This window comes from Octodon degus, unplaced genomic scaffold (assembly GCF_000260255.1).
Source record: "Octodon degus isolate 3935 unplaced genomic scaffold, OctDeg1.0 scaffold00092, whole genome shotgun sequence".
NCBI lineage: Eukaryota > Metazoa > Chordata > Mammalia > Rodentia > Octodontidae > Octodon > Octodon degus.
The window spans coordinates 7,806,458-7,822,710 of NW_004524668.1; the positions used below are offsets into that span (position 1 = coordinate 7,806,458).

The following is a 16,253-nucleotide window of genomic DNA, read 5'->3' on the forward strand; positions in this document are numbered from 1 at the left end:
AGAAGAAGAAGAAGAAGAAGAAGAAGAAGAAGAAGAAGAAGAAGAAGAAGAAGAAGAAGAAGAAGAAGAAGAAGAAGAAGAAGAAGTCAGTATTACAAAGGGAGAGAAAAAGGGAGGGCTTATGCCAGGTGAAAAGATGCTACAGGGACAGAACCACAAACACAGTGTGAGATCCTGGCCCAGGTGGGGACTGAGCAGCCAGGAAAGGTGCTCTGGGGACAACTGGGAAAATGGGCATCCGGGCAGAGCATAGACAGTCTCAGTAGCCTGGGTGTGATACGCTGTTGCAGGGCCCGGGAGGCGTGACAGGATTTATGTAGTCGTGGGGCAAAAGGCAAAAGTATTTAAAAAAAAAAAAGACACAGTCTCAAGCCTCATCTGTAATCGGGGACAGAAAGAGAAGCTGCCACACTGGGGGCTGTGAGAAGCCACCGAGCAGCACGTGCGGCAGGCTGGCTGTGCAGGTCGGGTGGGGCCAGGATGGCAGGGAGTGTGGGGCCCCTCCCCCACAGCACCCCACCCTGCCCCTTTCAGCCACAGGGCTGCACCCACACTGAGGGTTCCAGGTGAACAGTCCCACTCCAAGATGCTGACGCAGCCCAACCTCCCGTCCTGCAATATTTATGTCCCTCCAGGTGACGCTTCTGTGTGCACTTCCCATAAATTCCCAGGGCGAGCAGCTCAACACTCAAAGTCATTACAGCTGAGACGACGGCGCCAAGGAGCCAGGGACAGCATGGGGCCCTGGCTCGGGGGCACCGGGAGCCACCCAGGAGCTGCTCCAAAGGTGGCTGGGCAGCAGGCACAGAGCACTGCGCCTTCATCCAGAGTCTGAAAGGAAGGGAGCAGCCCAGAGAAGGGAGCAGGAGCCGAGGGCCCAGGCAGGGGCTGCATGGGGCTTGGGCCTCTCCTGAGGGCCCCGCTCTCTTCTAGGGGCTCCCAGGAAACTCACAGTCCTGCACTGGGTTAGGGCTGAGTGTAAAGAACCTCCTGTCCCTCATGAGCTGGCTCCAGAGGCTTGGTCCCTGAGGTCACCTGCCAAGCACTGGCCCGCGCCTCACCCACACAGCCTCTTCTGACCCTGGAAGTCCCCTGTAATATGGCCACGGCCACCCCATCCTCTCCCAAAGGGGATGACACTGAAGCTTCGAGGAACAACCAGGGTCACTCAGCCAGCAAAAGGACAGGTTGGATCTGAGAAGAGGGCTCACACCCCTCTCCACGCTGCAGATCTTACACAATCAGCACAAGGCCCCCTTCTGTCCCTGTCTAGCAACCTGGGGTGACCACATCCAGACCTGTCCAGACTGGGGCACCGCAGATGCAGAAGGGCAACCCAGGATGGCTGGTCACCTTCCTGGGACACCCATGCCCACACTCTGCCTCCAAGCCACCAATGGATGCCTCATCGCTCTTACTTTGCCAGACCTGGTCAAGGCCGAAGACTCCCAAGCCAAAAGCAGATGTCCCCTCTCCAGGGAGCCTTCCAATGTGGCACCCCACCCCAGCAAGCCTGGGGCTCAGCACACACATCTGCAAAGTGGGTCCCTTTTGTCTAACAGGTAACCCCACAGATGCCAGACTCTCCCATCTTGGAGCCACTGAGGGCGCCGGGGAACGAAGACAGGACGCACATCTCACCAAGCATCAAGACGGACACCCAGGCCCCATCTCTCCTTTAAGACAACTTTGTGCAAAATTTGGTGTCTTGGGTGTGCGTTACAGAAAAAGAGATTCCATAATTCTTGCCTGCCTCTCAAGACTCTGTGGACCACCTCTGTCCTCCCCACCCTACAGCGGTAACACAAAGCACACAAGAACAGGCTGGTAACAGACACTGCAGCAGGCCTTCTCTGCTCATCTCAACAACAGCCCAGCCCGAGGAATACAGAAAGCATCGAAGCAGGGAAGGCCCTACTGCCCTGGCTGTGCTGATGGTTTACCTTTAAAACCAGAACCAAACTGAAACCCACCAGGGTATTAGCTCCTCAGAAGGGAGTGAAAACCGAACAGCATCTCACAGTATGGACTACTGCTATTCTCCCTATTGGTCCTATTTAATTTCCTTTGTTTTCTTCAATTACAAGAACTAGCCTAGCGTTTCCTCTCTGGCATTGACACCTCGGGAGGGAGGGCTGGGCCAGCGGCCACCCGGGGCCACCAGGCATCTTTGCTCTAAGCCTTGCCTGTAGTAAGTGCCAGGGCTGAGCTGAGCTGGTGAGGGTCTCCCAGAGCCTGTCCCCAACCCAGCACTGAAGGGACCTGGCAAGGGTCACACAAGAAGAGAGGGAGACAGGCATCTGGCTATACGCCTCACATCCACTCACCTCAGTCCTTGTGAACCCCAAGAGAAAGGATGAGGACACAGAGGCCCGGGGGTGTGATCAGCTGAGCCAGGGCCTGCAGGCTCACCTGCTGGGTGACACTTGTGTGACCTGTGGTTGCTTCTTTACCTACTTATTGCCCGAGAGGGACAGGAAAGCCACAGTCTAGAGGCCAGGTTTAAGTCCCAACCTTGACTCTCCCTCTCTTGGTTTCTTCAGCTTTAGAATGGGGCACTAGGGGCCGGTGAGATAGATCAGCAGTCCAAAATGCCTGCTTAGGCAAGTGCACGGACCACAGTTCAATCCCAGGCACCATATGCCAGGACAGACCCACTCCCAGGGTGGGCTGAGCCGGCCACATACACACACACACACACACACACACACACACACACACACACACACAAATAGAATGGGGCACTAAATACCCTGCTACTTGCAAAGAGCTCAGAACAGCTTCTGGCAGCTGTGAGCTCCACCAGGGTGAGCTCAAGGGTGGTGACCGCGGTCTCTGTCCACCCATGAGAGGGACAGGTGCTGCTGCCAAGGGACCCTGCCCACTCCTGAGCCAGGCAGGCAGGGAGAGCGAGGAAGAATGGGGATGCAGGGTGGGCACCAGCCGAGACAAGACCAGCCGCCAAGTCACACAGGGACAGAACAAGGCAGAAAGCAACCAAAAGACAAGAGGACGCAGCCAGTCTGACCCAGGAGCGGGAGAGGGGCGTGCGCTCCAAGAGACAGAGACAGAGACTGAGACAGGAGGAAAGAACATGCGCACATGTGAGACAGAGGGAGGGACCACACCGCTCTCTGAAGGCAGGTGACATCTAGACAGGGAGGTACCAAAGTTAAACCCAGCTCTAAAATGAATCACATACACAGTAGGAGTTTAACAAAAATCAGCTTGTCACCCCCCCAGGAAGTGACTTCCTGGTCACTATCAAGTGCAGCCCTGGCCTTTCCCTGCCCTCCTTTGTTCGGTCTTGCCTGCCCTCTTTCTTGCCTTCCATGCCTGCCAGGCTTTGGGGACACCACATGGCAGGAGAGACATTCAGACTCCTGTGTAAGAGGTGATGTGGTGGCCCAGTGCAGGAGAAGCTGGGACCAGGGGAGCCAGAAGAGAAGCAGCGGGCTTCCGGAGAAGTCAGGGTCCCTAGCAAAGGCGCAGGGAGTTGGAGTGACCAGGAGGATTCTGTCACAACTGACGGACAGGTGGAGTGACCAGGAGGATTCTGTCACAACTGACGGACAGGAGGGAGAGCTTCCGGCAGGCAGCAGCCAGTGCAAAGCGCCGGGGTTGAAACCCTTGGAAGGAAACTGCGGGATCAGGGACCTGGTGGGAAGAGGGAGTAATCACAGGCTGGGATAGCCTTGATTTGGGCCTCGAGCACCCTAGAGGTTGTGAGTAGGGTCAGAGGCCATGGAAGCAGGACGCCCAGAACGTCCCCAGGCGCTGGCTGGAGGCCCTGTCTGCTTCTAAGCTGCACACGCGGGCCCCTGAACATGCAGGATCTGGAGAACAGGAGCCCAAGGGCCTCACCTGGGAGCTCCAGGAGGCGCAGAGCCAGCAGGGAGAAGAGCTGGCATGGAAAGAGGAACAGTAGAGGGAGAGAAAGCAAAGGAGACAGAAGTCACCCAGAGCCTGCGCTTACACCGCAGTGGGGCACAGAACGAGGGCTGTTTCTGCTCACAGTCCTGACTCTCTGATGCTTTCCAGGGAAGGGGCCACAGGACCCCCAAGCCCATCCTCACCTCCCACTGCCCACCAGCTTTCTTGAGACAGCACTCTTCTAAATAGCTAACCTCAGTCTTTTCTGCTGCTAGAAAACACTCCCAGTATCAGGAACTGAGTGAGCCCAGGGCCTTAGCACTAAGCTGCATCCACTGCCCTTTGTATTGTGCTAAGTCACTTAGTTGGCTAGGTTGGTATGGAACTTGTGACTCTCCTGCCTCAGCCTCCCAGAGTGCCAGGATCACCAGCCATCATACACATTCAGCCCACCCCTACCCCTTTTGTAAACGTATTTGGTCAGTTCAGTTAGGTGCACCCAGGGGCGGGCCAGCACAGCATGTGGTGCTGGGGATCCAACCCCAGTCTCTACCCCTGCCTAAGCAGGCCATTAGCCTGCTGCTGAGCTATCTCGCCGGCCCTCAGCCCCACCCCCCTTTTGAACCTGATCCTGTCAGAGACTCCTGAGAAGTCTCTACAATCTTTAAAAAAATCAATTTCTCACATTCTCCTTGTCAACTTTTAATTTAAAAAAATAACATGATGACCACTACAGGGACATTTAAAAAAAAAAAAAAAAATTAGGACCAAAACTGCTGCACATCAGCTGACTCCATGGAATGACACGACCTCATAGCCCCGCGCACTCGGACGGGACAGACACTGTGCGCTTCCACGTGCAGCTCCCGGGTGCTGCGACGGCGAAGCAGCGGAACGTTTTCCCCCCACGCCAATTTGCATGTCATTACCCAAGATGCCTTGCGCCTGGATTTCACTTTTGCAAATTCCCACCCGTTTTGTGTCATAAATAAGATGAGACACAGAAAACTAATACAGCCCGGCGATGCATTATTCATGCCGCGTCACACTGTTGTGATAGATTTACAACAGCTAATACATGCAAACTAAGTTCGGGCACTAAACGTGAAAATTAAGGGAGGGGAAGGCAGGAGTACCAGGAAGCGGGGCGGGGGAGACTCGAGGGGCTGGGAGACCCCCAGGAAGAACCCGGAGAAGTTTTCTCTCTACTGTGCTCAGTAACAAAAAGCGTTGGTGCCCTACCAGAGCCAGGGCAGTGCCACCAGGGGACACCAGCGTGGGACAGCCCCTCCCCCCCGCCCGTGGCACTCACTTTAGGAAGCCCCGTCAGGCTCTGACATTGGTTAAAATCAGGCTCCCAGGGGCCAGGGAGATGGCTTAATGGAATAAGTGCTTCCCTGGCAAGCACAAGGGCCTGAGTTCAACCCCCAGTTCCAGAAAGAAGGAATGAAAAAAAATAATAATAATATATATATACACATATATATATATGTGTGTGTATATATATGAATGAAATCAGGCTCCTGTCTACTGCTCCAGGAGAGATGTCAGCCAGCCGCTCCCCTCCAGGCCATCCTCTGCCTGAACCCCGACTGCACAGCTCCGTGCCTCAGGCCTGTTCCCCTAGGAGGCTGCAGCAGGACAGGGACAGCCAACCAGGCCTGAACCTGTGTCCCAGAGCTCAGCTGGCTTCATCCAGTTGGCCCCAGTCATCACCGTGAAGCTCTGGCGCGAGCTGCGTCCACCACGAAGTCACAGGGCTCGGCGTTGTGCGTGTAGAGGAGCCGAGGTGGTCTAAAGGCTTCTCCTGAGGGGTCTGATGGGACCCTGGAGAAGGGCGTGTGGTGGGAGCTGGTGCCACAGTCCCACCACATGTGTCCCATCTAGCTGTACAGCAGGGAGGAGACAGGTTCTGTGGGTATCGCACTTGTGCCCTCCATCTCGCCCAGCGGCATCTATCCTGGCAACCAGAACCCCTCACAACCCTCCACCCAACCCTTCCTGACTTCTCCGAAGGTAGCCCCCTGCTCCACATCCTGCTGTCCTGCCTGGCACAATTTTCCCTGGGACACTTCTCCACCTGGGCCCGGGAACCCCAAGCCTCCTCAACCCAGATTTTTTCCCAGAGTGAACACCCTGTGCGATCGAGAACATTTTCAGAAAGGAACGATTGCTCATGTGGCCGTAAGGATGGGTGACGAGTTGGGTGGCATCGCCAGGGAGGCGGAGGCTAAGCCGAGAGCTGACAGAGCCACGTGAGCTCTGGGGCCGAGAAGCAAAGGGCTGGAGGCGGGCAGGTGGGAGCAAGGCCACTGGGGAGCTGGTGAGGCTGCAGATTGAGAGAAAACGGCCCAACTGTGGGCCTGCTTCCGGCCCGTACGCAGGCCCAGCCCGATCTCCACAGCACTACAAGTGCAACCACATGACACCCACTGCCCCTCCCTGTCCTGCAAGGTGGGGTTCCCTGCAGAAACCCCAGGCCGATCACACAGAGAGCATCCTTGCTCAGCACCCCGACCACCCCAGCTCAGCACAGCACACCCCGCATGCTGCGGGCCTCCTGTCAACCTGTCCCCGATAAGTTATTTTTTTTTAATTAAGATGCAACAATCATCCCCTAGCCGGCTTCCCCCTCTGGCGACCGCTTGAAATGAACTCCAGACGACTGGATTAGACTTTGAAGGTGGCGATCTAGATAATGAACACGGAGGATGCGGTGTTGACACAGGCCCTGGTGAGCGACACTATTATTTAACAGGCCTTGCTTCTGCCTCCGCTGGGATCAAGGAGCTGAGCACGCAGCTGGTGGGCGAGCGCAGCACCTCAGAGACGGAGCACGGGTGCCGGCTCTACAGAGGACAAGACAAGCAAGGTCAGGGCAGCCAGTGGGGAGCGGCCAGGCACAGGTCAAGCGCAGGACCACACGGGCCCGGGGCACAGTTCCCTAGCTCGGAGGCCACTCAGGGTCTCGCACGACGCTGGGCCGCCCCTGGCTCCCAGTGCTGCAGTCTGCCCTGATTCCTGTTTCCCTTCCCCCTGCACCGCACCTCTCCTGCCCAGCAGAGCAGGGGGATCTGGGTGGAGCTCCCACTCCTGTCCTCCTGCAACGGGGGCTGGTGCCCGTCCCTCCGCCCCAGGTTCCTGCTGGACTGGGCCTGCCCTCTCCTGGGGCCTCATGACGCTGCATCTCTCTCAACCCTGGACTCTGAGCTCCTGCAGCACTGATGTCACATCTCACTCGTGTCTGTCCCTCCAGCCCCTGACCCCACTAAGACCTGGAAATCGGAGACCCTGGAAATCGGTGAATCCGTCCGCCTGCACCACAACTCACCCACTGCTGCCCTCGATGAGCCCGACGTGGGGGAACAAAGACAAACGAGGGGCTGCCCTTGGCCTGGAGGATGTGTTGGGGAAAGAAGCCAGCTCATAAAACAATGGGAGTTCCCACGGGGACATCTGATGGGGGTGGAAAATGGGCTGGCGCAGCCCAAAGCAGCCCGAGCCTGCTTCCTGCCAAGGCAGCTGGCGGGGGGGTTGGACTCAGGAAGCCTGTGCTCAAATCTTGACTGTGCCTTTTCCGGCTGTGTGATCCTGGAGAAGCTGCTCGACTTCTCTGCATCTATATTTCATCATTGCTAAAGTAGAAATAACAGTGCCCAACTCCGAGGGTGACTGGAGGATTGCGAGAGGTGGCACTCATGAGTGAAGAGCTTCAGTCCATACCCGCCTAGCACAAACAAGCACCCAGTACATGTGGAGGAGTCAGGCACAGCTCCTAGAGGCAACAGAACTTCTAGATAAAAGAGGACCTCTTCACGCTGGGGCTGAGCCCCGAGAGCCACATTCCAGCCAACACACACTTCCGGCCTCCAGGCCTGAGGCACCAAAGACCCACGAATCCCTGGGTCCTCACAGGGCTGTCTCCAACCCAGGCTGCTGTGCCGGGTCCCCTTCCTTGAGGCCAGGCGTGGTACAGCGACATCGCCTGCAGCCCCTGCACATGCAAGATCACAACAAAGCCCTGCTCTGCAAGCCTGGCTGGCTCTGCTGGGGACACTGAGGCCACAGTGGAGGTGGCCAGCTCAGGAACAGGTTGGGCAATTATTAGCAGCAGCCAGACACAGCCTTGGAAAAGCTCGGCAGGGAGGTGGAGCGGCTTCCTAGAATTCCGAGCTGCAGGAGCGTGACTCTATTAAATATACATGGTGATCACCTTGTTACCGTGCCGGTGATTGTGTGGGCTCAAGGTGGGCAGGCTGTCACACCACGCGGCGTACACAGGCTTTCCTGGTTTCCTGGCTGCGGCCCAGCGCACGCTGCCTCTGGGCCAGCAGCAGGGGTCCCTGGCCACCCCTCCTCTGTCCCGCCTGCCCTGACAGGTGAGAGACTATACTGATCCCCTGTCCTCAGAGCAGGCTGTCCAAAAGCTAAACCAGCAAAACTCCAGGCTGAAGCTTGATTTTCTAAATCAGCCACATCCATGGCAGCACCAATGTAAGTGAGGAGAAAAACTGTGAGGAATGTTCTTATGGCTGGGGAGGTAGCTCGGCAGCATAAGCACCTGCTTGGCAAACACAAGGTTGGGAGTTTGATCCCCGGTACCACATGCCATGCCAGCCCCAGAACCGGGCATAGTGGTGCACACCGCGCTGGGGAGGCTGAGACAAGAGGATCACTACGAGTCTGAGCTGCATAGTGAGACCCTGTATTCAAAGAAAATTAAAAATAAAAATAAAGATGAATTAAGGAGGAATTTAGAAGCAAAAAGAGCGTTACTCTTCCTCCTCCTCCTCCTCCTCCTCCTCTTCCTCCTCCTCCTTTCTCTCTGCAGGCAGCAGGCACTGCATGAGACGAGAGGCCTTTCAAGCAGACTTCTCCCGGCCTCTGCACCCTTCCAGAGCACTGTGCTAGACCCACTTTCCAGATGAAGTGACTGAGGCCCAGGAAGGCATACGCCTTGCACAAGGCTACACAGCATTAGCACCAGCACAACCGGGATCCCATCTTAGCAGCCCCCTGGCAAACTGCACCCTCTCCAGGGAGGAGTGGACAGAGGTGGGCAAGGCCGGGACAGGAAATGGGGGCTGCAACCCTGGATCGTGCCATGACTCCTCCCCTCGAGATAGTGCTGCACAGCTCCGGCCTGCCAAGCACAGCCCACTTCCTGTCCCCAAACACTGCGCCACCAGAGACCTGGGTCGATAGTCTCCTCCGGGCCTCTTCCTTGAACAAACCCTCCTCGTAATCGCCTCTCCATTCCACTCTGCCTCCGGGTTATCCCAGTTGCCTCCCCGCCATGCCCAGTTCTCCTCCTGGCCACACTGAGACATCCCCTGGTCACAGGGTGCTCTGAGGCCCGCACTTGCCACCCTTTCTCTGCTGCCGGCTTCTTTCTGTCCACCACGACTCCACTCCTGGACTGAGTCAGACTCGGCCCTGGGGTCAGTGGGAGAACACACACAGGGCACCGGCCGGAGGTGAGGCCAGTGCTGGGCACCCGGTCAGAGGCTGAGGGGCCCAGGTTAGGTGGTCACAGAGCCTGTGTCATCCTCCTTCCTGCCACGTGACCCAAGACCTGAGACCTATGGTAGGTACCCTAAAGCCCTGAGAAAGCCAGCGCTTCCTGCTCACCCTGCTCTGGGGAAGCTGGCGTGCAACAGGCTCTTGGCAGTTGTGATGGGGTGGGTGTGGGGCGCAACACCCAGAGTAAATTGGGGGCAGGGAAGGGAGTTAGGGATATAGCCATTCAGGGACACCCCTACCACCACTGGCTCCACTCCCCCAGGAGAAAGAGGACCAAGAAGTCATGCGCGGGAGCAGCAGTTCTCAGCCCTGCCGGGGTCTCCCTGGACCCTCCCCAGAGCCACCCACCTGGCCAGCAGAGGTATCTGAGGTCCTCAGCACCACGTCCCAGGCATGGGGGCAGGGCGCTCAGGCAGCCCTGAAGGGGACAGACCCTGACCAGGATCCACCAGTGCCCTGGGCCTCTTCCCTGCCAAGGACCATCACAGCTCCAAGTTCAGCTCTCGGTTGAATAAGGAGCTGGCAGTCACCCCTCCATTGACCCTGCAGCGTCGGGAAGAGCCACCACCTGGGCATCCCCTCATGATGGCACTGGCTGGCCCCAAAGATCCTCGTTGATTTCATCATTGACTGGGCCACTGGGTGCCCAGATATTTGTCCAAATGTGATTCTAGAATAAGAGCAACAGCTGACACCCTGGGCTAAGAACAAAGATCTCCCCAGGATCGGTGGGTTTCAACCAACCTGGTGCAGGCCTGACAGCACAAGAAGGCTGAGAAGGGAGGATTTCCCTCCTCTCCCGGTCTGCCTGCAAGCTGGGATGTGGCCTTTTCTGCCTTGGGAATCAGACTGAAGTGCCAGCTCTCCCACACGCACATCGAGGGCTCTCCCAGTCCTCAGCCCTGACTGGACGACACCCCAGCTCTGCGGATCCCCAGCCTGGGAGGATGCTCAGCCGGCTCCCTGACTAGCACAGGAAGCCAGAGAACGGAGGAAGGGACACCAAGTCCTCCTCCCACGGCTCCACACCGAGGCCCCGGCTAGCACGTGCAGGACTGGAGCCAGGCGGGGGTGACCTCTCCACTGCAATGCAGGCTCCACACCAGGGACAGCGGCAGACCACAGCCCTGAGACGTGGCCCTCAGAGCTCCCCCGTGGCACCCCTTGCCTTGGTTTCCCCGCCTGTCAAGTGAGGCTGTTGCTCTGGCACTTGGCCTGACCTCCCATGACCTGACAGTCACCTCACATTCCTGCTGTTCAGCTGCTGCTCCACGTGACTCCTGAGTAGCTGATTTCCAGCTGCCCAGCCCCTCAAAGGGAAGCACATCTGAGAGCCGTGCCCTAAGCCTGGTGGCAGCTCACATCAAATGGGCAACCCAAACAAGGCAAATGTCACCAAAATATCACTCGGGAGTCATATGCCAGTCTCACACCAGCTGCCCAGAGCGTGCAGTGGGGCGGGGTGAAGTGAAGTAGGCAGAGCAGGCACGGGACCGGCAGAGCCAGGAAGCTGGCTTTCAGCGCAGGACAAGGCCAGTACCTGAGTCTGCAAGGTGGTGGTGTCCAGGACAGTGACCCTCGGCCCGCAGCTCGCCCACACCGCGTCCTCCAGGCTCAGCAGGGTGCGAATGGGCCCTGGTCCCACAGTCAGGCACATGGGCGGGCTCTCCAGGTCCCATGGGACTCCTCCTGGAGGGACAGGGAGGACGCAGGTCAGTGGCAGGGGTTGCAAGCAGCTCAGGCGCTTGGGCTCTTTAAGTCTTCAGAACTGAGGCTGAGTGGAGGCCTCTCGTCTCCAGGTGGCCTCTGCCTCCATCCAGCCACTTGTGACCGTACCCTCCGCCTCCAGCTCCCAATATGTATGCCCGCCCGTCCCTGTCAGACCGAGTCCCTCCATCCTCCCTGTCTCTCTCTCTCTCTCTCTCTCTCTCTCTCTCTCTCTCTCTCTCTCTCTCTCTCATTCATCCCACCCACACTCAGTAAGCACCTACTCCACATCAGGCCTATGCCGTGGCTGGGAGGTAGCACAGAGGCTTCGTGGACTTCTCCTGCCCTCCAAAGATGTTACCACCCCAGGCATGAGGGGAGGCAGCTCTGAAAGCAAGGACCCAACCCATGTCCAGGGACCTGCTGGTCACCTCAGAACAGCATCCCTGGCCCCAGGCAGTTGCAAGGAGCTGGGCAGTTACGTGGAGGGGGAGGAGCCAAGACAGACTCCCCACCCCCACTGCCCAGGCCACACCCTCTCCCCATCCTCCCAGCTGCAAGCTAGGTAGCACTCCCACCCCATTTTAAATGAGGTTGGGGAACAGGAACCCCAAACACACAGATGCTCCTTGCAGCTATAAACACAAGCACACAGGAGGCAGGTCCTCTCCAGACTGACTGAGGCCTCGGATGGGTCCCACTGCTGCTCTAGTTTAGGAAGGACTTTGTGGCTGCCACCGGTGTCAAGCAGGGAGGGGTGGCCAGTGGATGCCAGGTTCCACAGGATGCAGGCAGAACCAGGACACCAGAACCAAGGCAGCACAAAGCCTTGAGCTCCCCTTAGTGGCTAGAAGTGAGCACAGCTGTGACTGAGGCTGGAGCTCCAGCGGCTGCGGCTAAAATGGAGGCTGCCGCCCTGCAAGCACTGAGGGACATGGGACACCACGCCCAACACTGGGACTTCTACCCCGTGGCCACCATCCATGCTGGACAGGGCATGGCAGTGGCCACCTCAGGTAAGAGCTTGGGGGGTGAGACCCCTGAGGGTCACATGCCCACTGGCCACCCACTTCCAGACGCCGAGAGTCAGGACAGAAACGAGGGTGAGAAACAGCGACAGCATTTATAGCACCTGGATGGGTCTGTCAGAAAAGACACGGGGCAGGAGTTGCCAGCTGGCCACACGTTCGGGTGGGGGCAAGTCCTGTCTCCCGTCAGCACGACAAGGGGATGGAATTTTATCCTCTAAAGCTCTCACCAGCCACAGAATAATACTCTAAGGCAATGGCTGTGAGCTCAGGGTGGGCGGCTCTACCCACCCTCCATCCTCAGCCTCCTTCCCACAGTGGGCAGTCAGCCTCCCCAGCCACACACCCGGCCACTGCCTGACAGCCCACTGGGCTGCATGTGGCTGGCACCAGTCACAGAGCCAGCGACAGGAGTGGAAGGTCTGGCAAAGGCACCTTCAGCAGGCTGACATCCCTCCTCCCACCATAGGGGACATCGCCCTTAGAGGTCCAGATCCATCCAAGTCCAGGAGGAAGGACACAGACTGAAAGTCGGGGAGCCTGGGAGAGGAGTAATAAACAACCACAGGATCAATGATGCCAGTGACCACGGGACCCGGCTCTGGTGCAGGGCATTGTGGGAAGGGGCACATCAACCCTTCATCACCACACCACAAGGTGGGACTGTCTGCATCCCTTTTCACAGATGAGGAAACCGAGCCTGGGGCAGAGCCGCAGGCGCAGTCCTCCACAAGGGGACTCAGCACAGGCAGCCAATTCCCCACCTGTTTGGGTCACCTGCCCTCAGAGGGGATGACCCCGAAACCACCCGGGCACCCCGGCCCTGCACCTGAGGCTGGGAGAGCCTTGTACAGATGCTTTGTGGTACCTCAGAAGGGGCGTGACCTGAGACACCCTGAATCAGGCCTCTGCCTCCAGAACTGTAGAACCATAAATGTGTAAACTGCCGCTGGGGTACCTGGCCACAGCAGCCGCGCCACCGCCACACCAGATGCCCGCACGGAGAAGCCAGGGCCTGCGTGGGGTGGGTGGTCCCCTCAGAGCCCCTCATTGAAACCTTCCTACCTCCCTGCCCATATTTACATTCACATGCACGCTCTGCCTGACGGTAAGAGGAATTTTTTTCTCTTCTTCCCCCTTTAATTAAAAACTATAAATGCCTTATCAAAAGCTAATTAAAAATACCTACACAGTGCCAAGTGGCAAAAATGTATATATAGATAGCTCAGTGCAAATATCCGTTTATAATCTCGCAACGGGCTGTAGTAACTCCATAATCAGGGCAGTGCAGAGGTAGGGGAGGAGTCGGCTGTGTAAACAGTGGTTTCACCAAGCCCCTCTCAGCAGCCTGGAGATGGCCACGCTTGCCACTCAGCCCTTGTCCCTGAACTGGGGGTGGGGAGCACCACGGCACCTGGGGACCAGCTCTGTCCCCCTTGGGCCTCAGCATCCTGGCCCCTAGGCGGAGGTGAATTTCGGGTGCAGTGAGACCCAGGGTCATGGATTCTCCCACAGCACAGCATCCTCAACACCCAGAACAGCCCCCCAGAGCCCCGACCCTGTCCTCACCGCTGGTCCGAGGGTAGGCGGCGAGGGTCCCATCCTGCAGGCCAGCGAGCAGATGGGAGGGGCTGTGCCGCAGACAGAGCACGGGCTGCAGGCCTGGCGTCCGGCACGTTGCCAGGCACTGGGTGCCGGTGTCTACGCTGCCGTAGAGCAGGATGCTGCAGGGAGAGGCCAAGGCCAGCCAGGACTCAGCGTGACCACACCATTGCTGCTCCTTGCAGGAGCTCGGGCCTGTGGAGGTTGAGACCCCCTCCCGCCCCAGACTCCACACAGTGACACTGCCGAGAGCCCCTATTTCAGAGCCACACGGACCTGAGTTCAAATCCTCACATGCCGCTCCTCAGCTGACTACCCTGGATTTCTGCTTCTCTGTTCTCACCACCAAACAGGGCTGCAACGTCCATCTCATGGCCACCAGGGAATAACTCAGGACACCCACACACAGATGCACCTTGAAGGTGTGCTGCTCAGTGATGAGAAGCCAGGTACAAAAGGCCAAGGAGCACAGGGTGCCCATTACAGGGCACGCCCAGGGACTGAAGGCAGATCCTTGGCTTCTAGGGTGGTCAGCACAGGGGCCTGCTGAATAGCTCTGGGGCTTCTTTGGGGAACAATGAGAATGTTCTGGAACTTGTCAGCAGTTACTAGAAGCCACTGTACTGCGTACTTTAAAATGGTTCAAATGGTATATTTTATGTCATGGGCGTTTTATCTCAGTAAAAGATAAAAGCTGGTGGCCACCAGGTCCCTCCTCGGGATGGGCAATGGCTGGGCACAAGGCTGCATGTCCAGCCCAACATCACAAGGCTCAGAGCAACTCCAGGTTGGTTCTGCTTGTGGGTGTGACAATATCCACCTCACACTGGGACTCCTGAGGGGCTTCCATGTCCCAGGGCTCAGCGCATAACAGGTGCTCTGGAAACGCACTCTCTCCCCAGCTCACCTCAAGGGTGGAGAGCAGAAACTCAGCGGAGATAAGGGTAAGAAACAGAGGGTATGATCGCTTCCCACGGCCTTCATTGCCCAGCACCTTCCAACGAAGGACGGGGGCTACTCCTGCTCCCTCCACACTACCGGAGGTTGGCTAGTGACCCTGGATCCACAGCTCTGGCCATGGCCCCCTTACTGCTGCTCTGTCAGGCTAAGTCTCCAGCCCCAGGCAGATCTTACGTGCAGAGGCCCCACCCTGCCGCCCACCCGCAGAGATCTCCTGACCTGCGAACATCCTAGGACCCTCTTCCCACCTAGCAGGGGGAACTCGGGCACACTGGTGAACACCCAGTGGCAGTGAAGTAACTGGTGCATTTATATCAATCCTCTGTGTCTCAACAGACTACTGGAGGCCCAGCACAGGGGAATTCTGGCCCCCACTTTACACATAAGAAACTGAGGCTGGGAGTGTAAGTGGTGCCTGAGGACTCACAACCAGAAGTGGCAGGGCTGAGACTCAAAGCCAGCTCTGGCAGACACCAAAGTGAGCAACTCACCCCTACACTCGTGCTACCAGGGAGGGAGCCAGAGAGCTAAAGTGTGTGCGGCTCCTGACACTGACTCCTGCATTGGCATCTCAAGTCCCCAGCTTTCTGATGACACCCAACCCAGGACAAGGAACATCAAGGATGGCAGGCAGATCAGTAAAGGGGAAGGGCAGCTCCCACCCCACCCACTTGGCCCTCACCTGCCGTCCTGCAGTCCGAGGCAGATGGTGGGGTGCACTGCCCCCACAGAGGGGTCAGCAGCTGCCTGGCTCCTGTCTTCGCCCTCTGCATCCTCCTCGGGCTCCAGAATGTACTCCATGCAGAGCACTGGGGCCGCCAACGGGAAGGACTTGACAGTGCGCGGTGAGGGCCGGTTCAGGGAGAAGATCTCCACCTGGCCCCCTGCACCTTCCTGTCCTCCGCCCACCTGGGAACACAGACCCCGAAAGGCCATCAGGTGGGAACCATGGCAGCAGCAGAGTGGAGTGGAGCTCAGTCCTACCTTCCCTGGCATGTATCCAAACTCCTCCCTGCCACTGGGGGGAGGAGTCATTGAGAGGAGTGTCCCCCTCCTGCCTACATGTGACCTGTGATGACAAAGGCCACTCATCCTCAGCTTTATAGCTGCACAATGGCTTTAGGGATCAAAGGAAACCAGATGGGGAGCTAATATAGGTGAGGCACCCAATCAGCTTTCTAGTCCTCCTCTGTAGGGGCATTTCAAACAACATCTAGTGACTGATTACCCTGTTTCTTTAAAATGACCTTCTCTGTCTTATTCACTGTTTTGCCCTTATGTCTAGTACGTAGTCTATACCCAATGTATATTTTTTGTATAGATGGATGAATGGATGGATGGATGGATAGATGGGGAAATGGAGAGACAGATGGATGATGGATGGAGGGATGGAGGGATAGAGGGGTGGATGAAATGGGTGCATCAATACATGGATGTGTGGGTGGACACATAGATTCTGGATGTATGGGTAGGTGAATAAATGAGCAGACAGGAAGATAAATAAATAGCTGGAAAGGTGGATGGATGGATGGATGGATGGATGGATGGATGGATGGATGG

General features: G+C 57.4%; 1 protein-coding gene across 8 annotated transcripts in view; it reads right to left on the reverse strand.

The window, feature by feature from the left end:
- Arhgef10l (Rho guanine nucleotide exchange factor 10 like) overlaps positions 1–16,253 on the reverse strand; it is a 136,753-nt gene that overhangs the window by 12,991 nt on the left and 107,509 nt on the right. For all 8 annotated transcript variants that reach the window (XM_023722456.1, XM_004637682.2, XM_004637681.3 and 5 more), the window contains 3 exons: positions 15,376–15,602; positions 13,701–13,855; positions 10,937–11,085 (listed from right to left, as the gene is read on the reverse strand). In XM_023722456.1, coding sequence (XP_023578224.1) covers positions 10,937–11,085; positions 13,701–13,855; positions 15,376–15,602 — 531 coding nt within the window. The remainder of the gene's footprint in view (positions 1–10,936; positions 11,086–13,700; positions 13,856–15,375; positions 15,603–16,253) is intronic.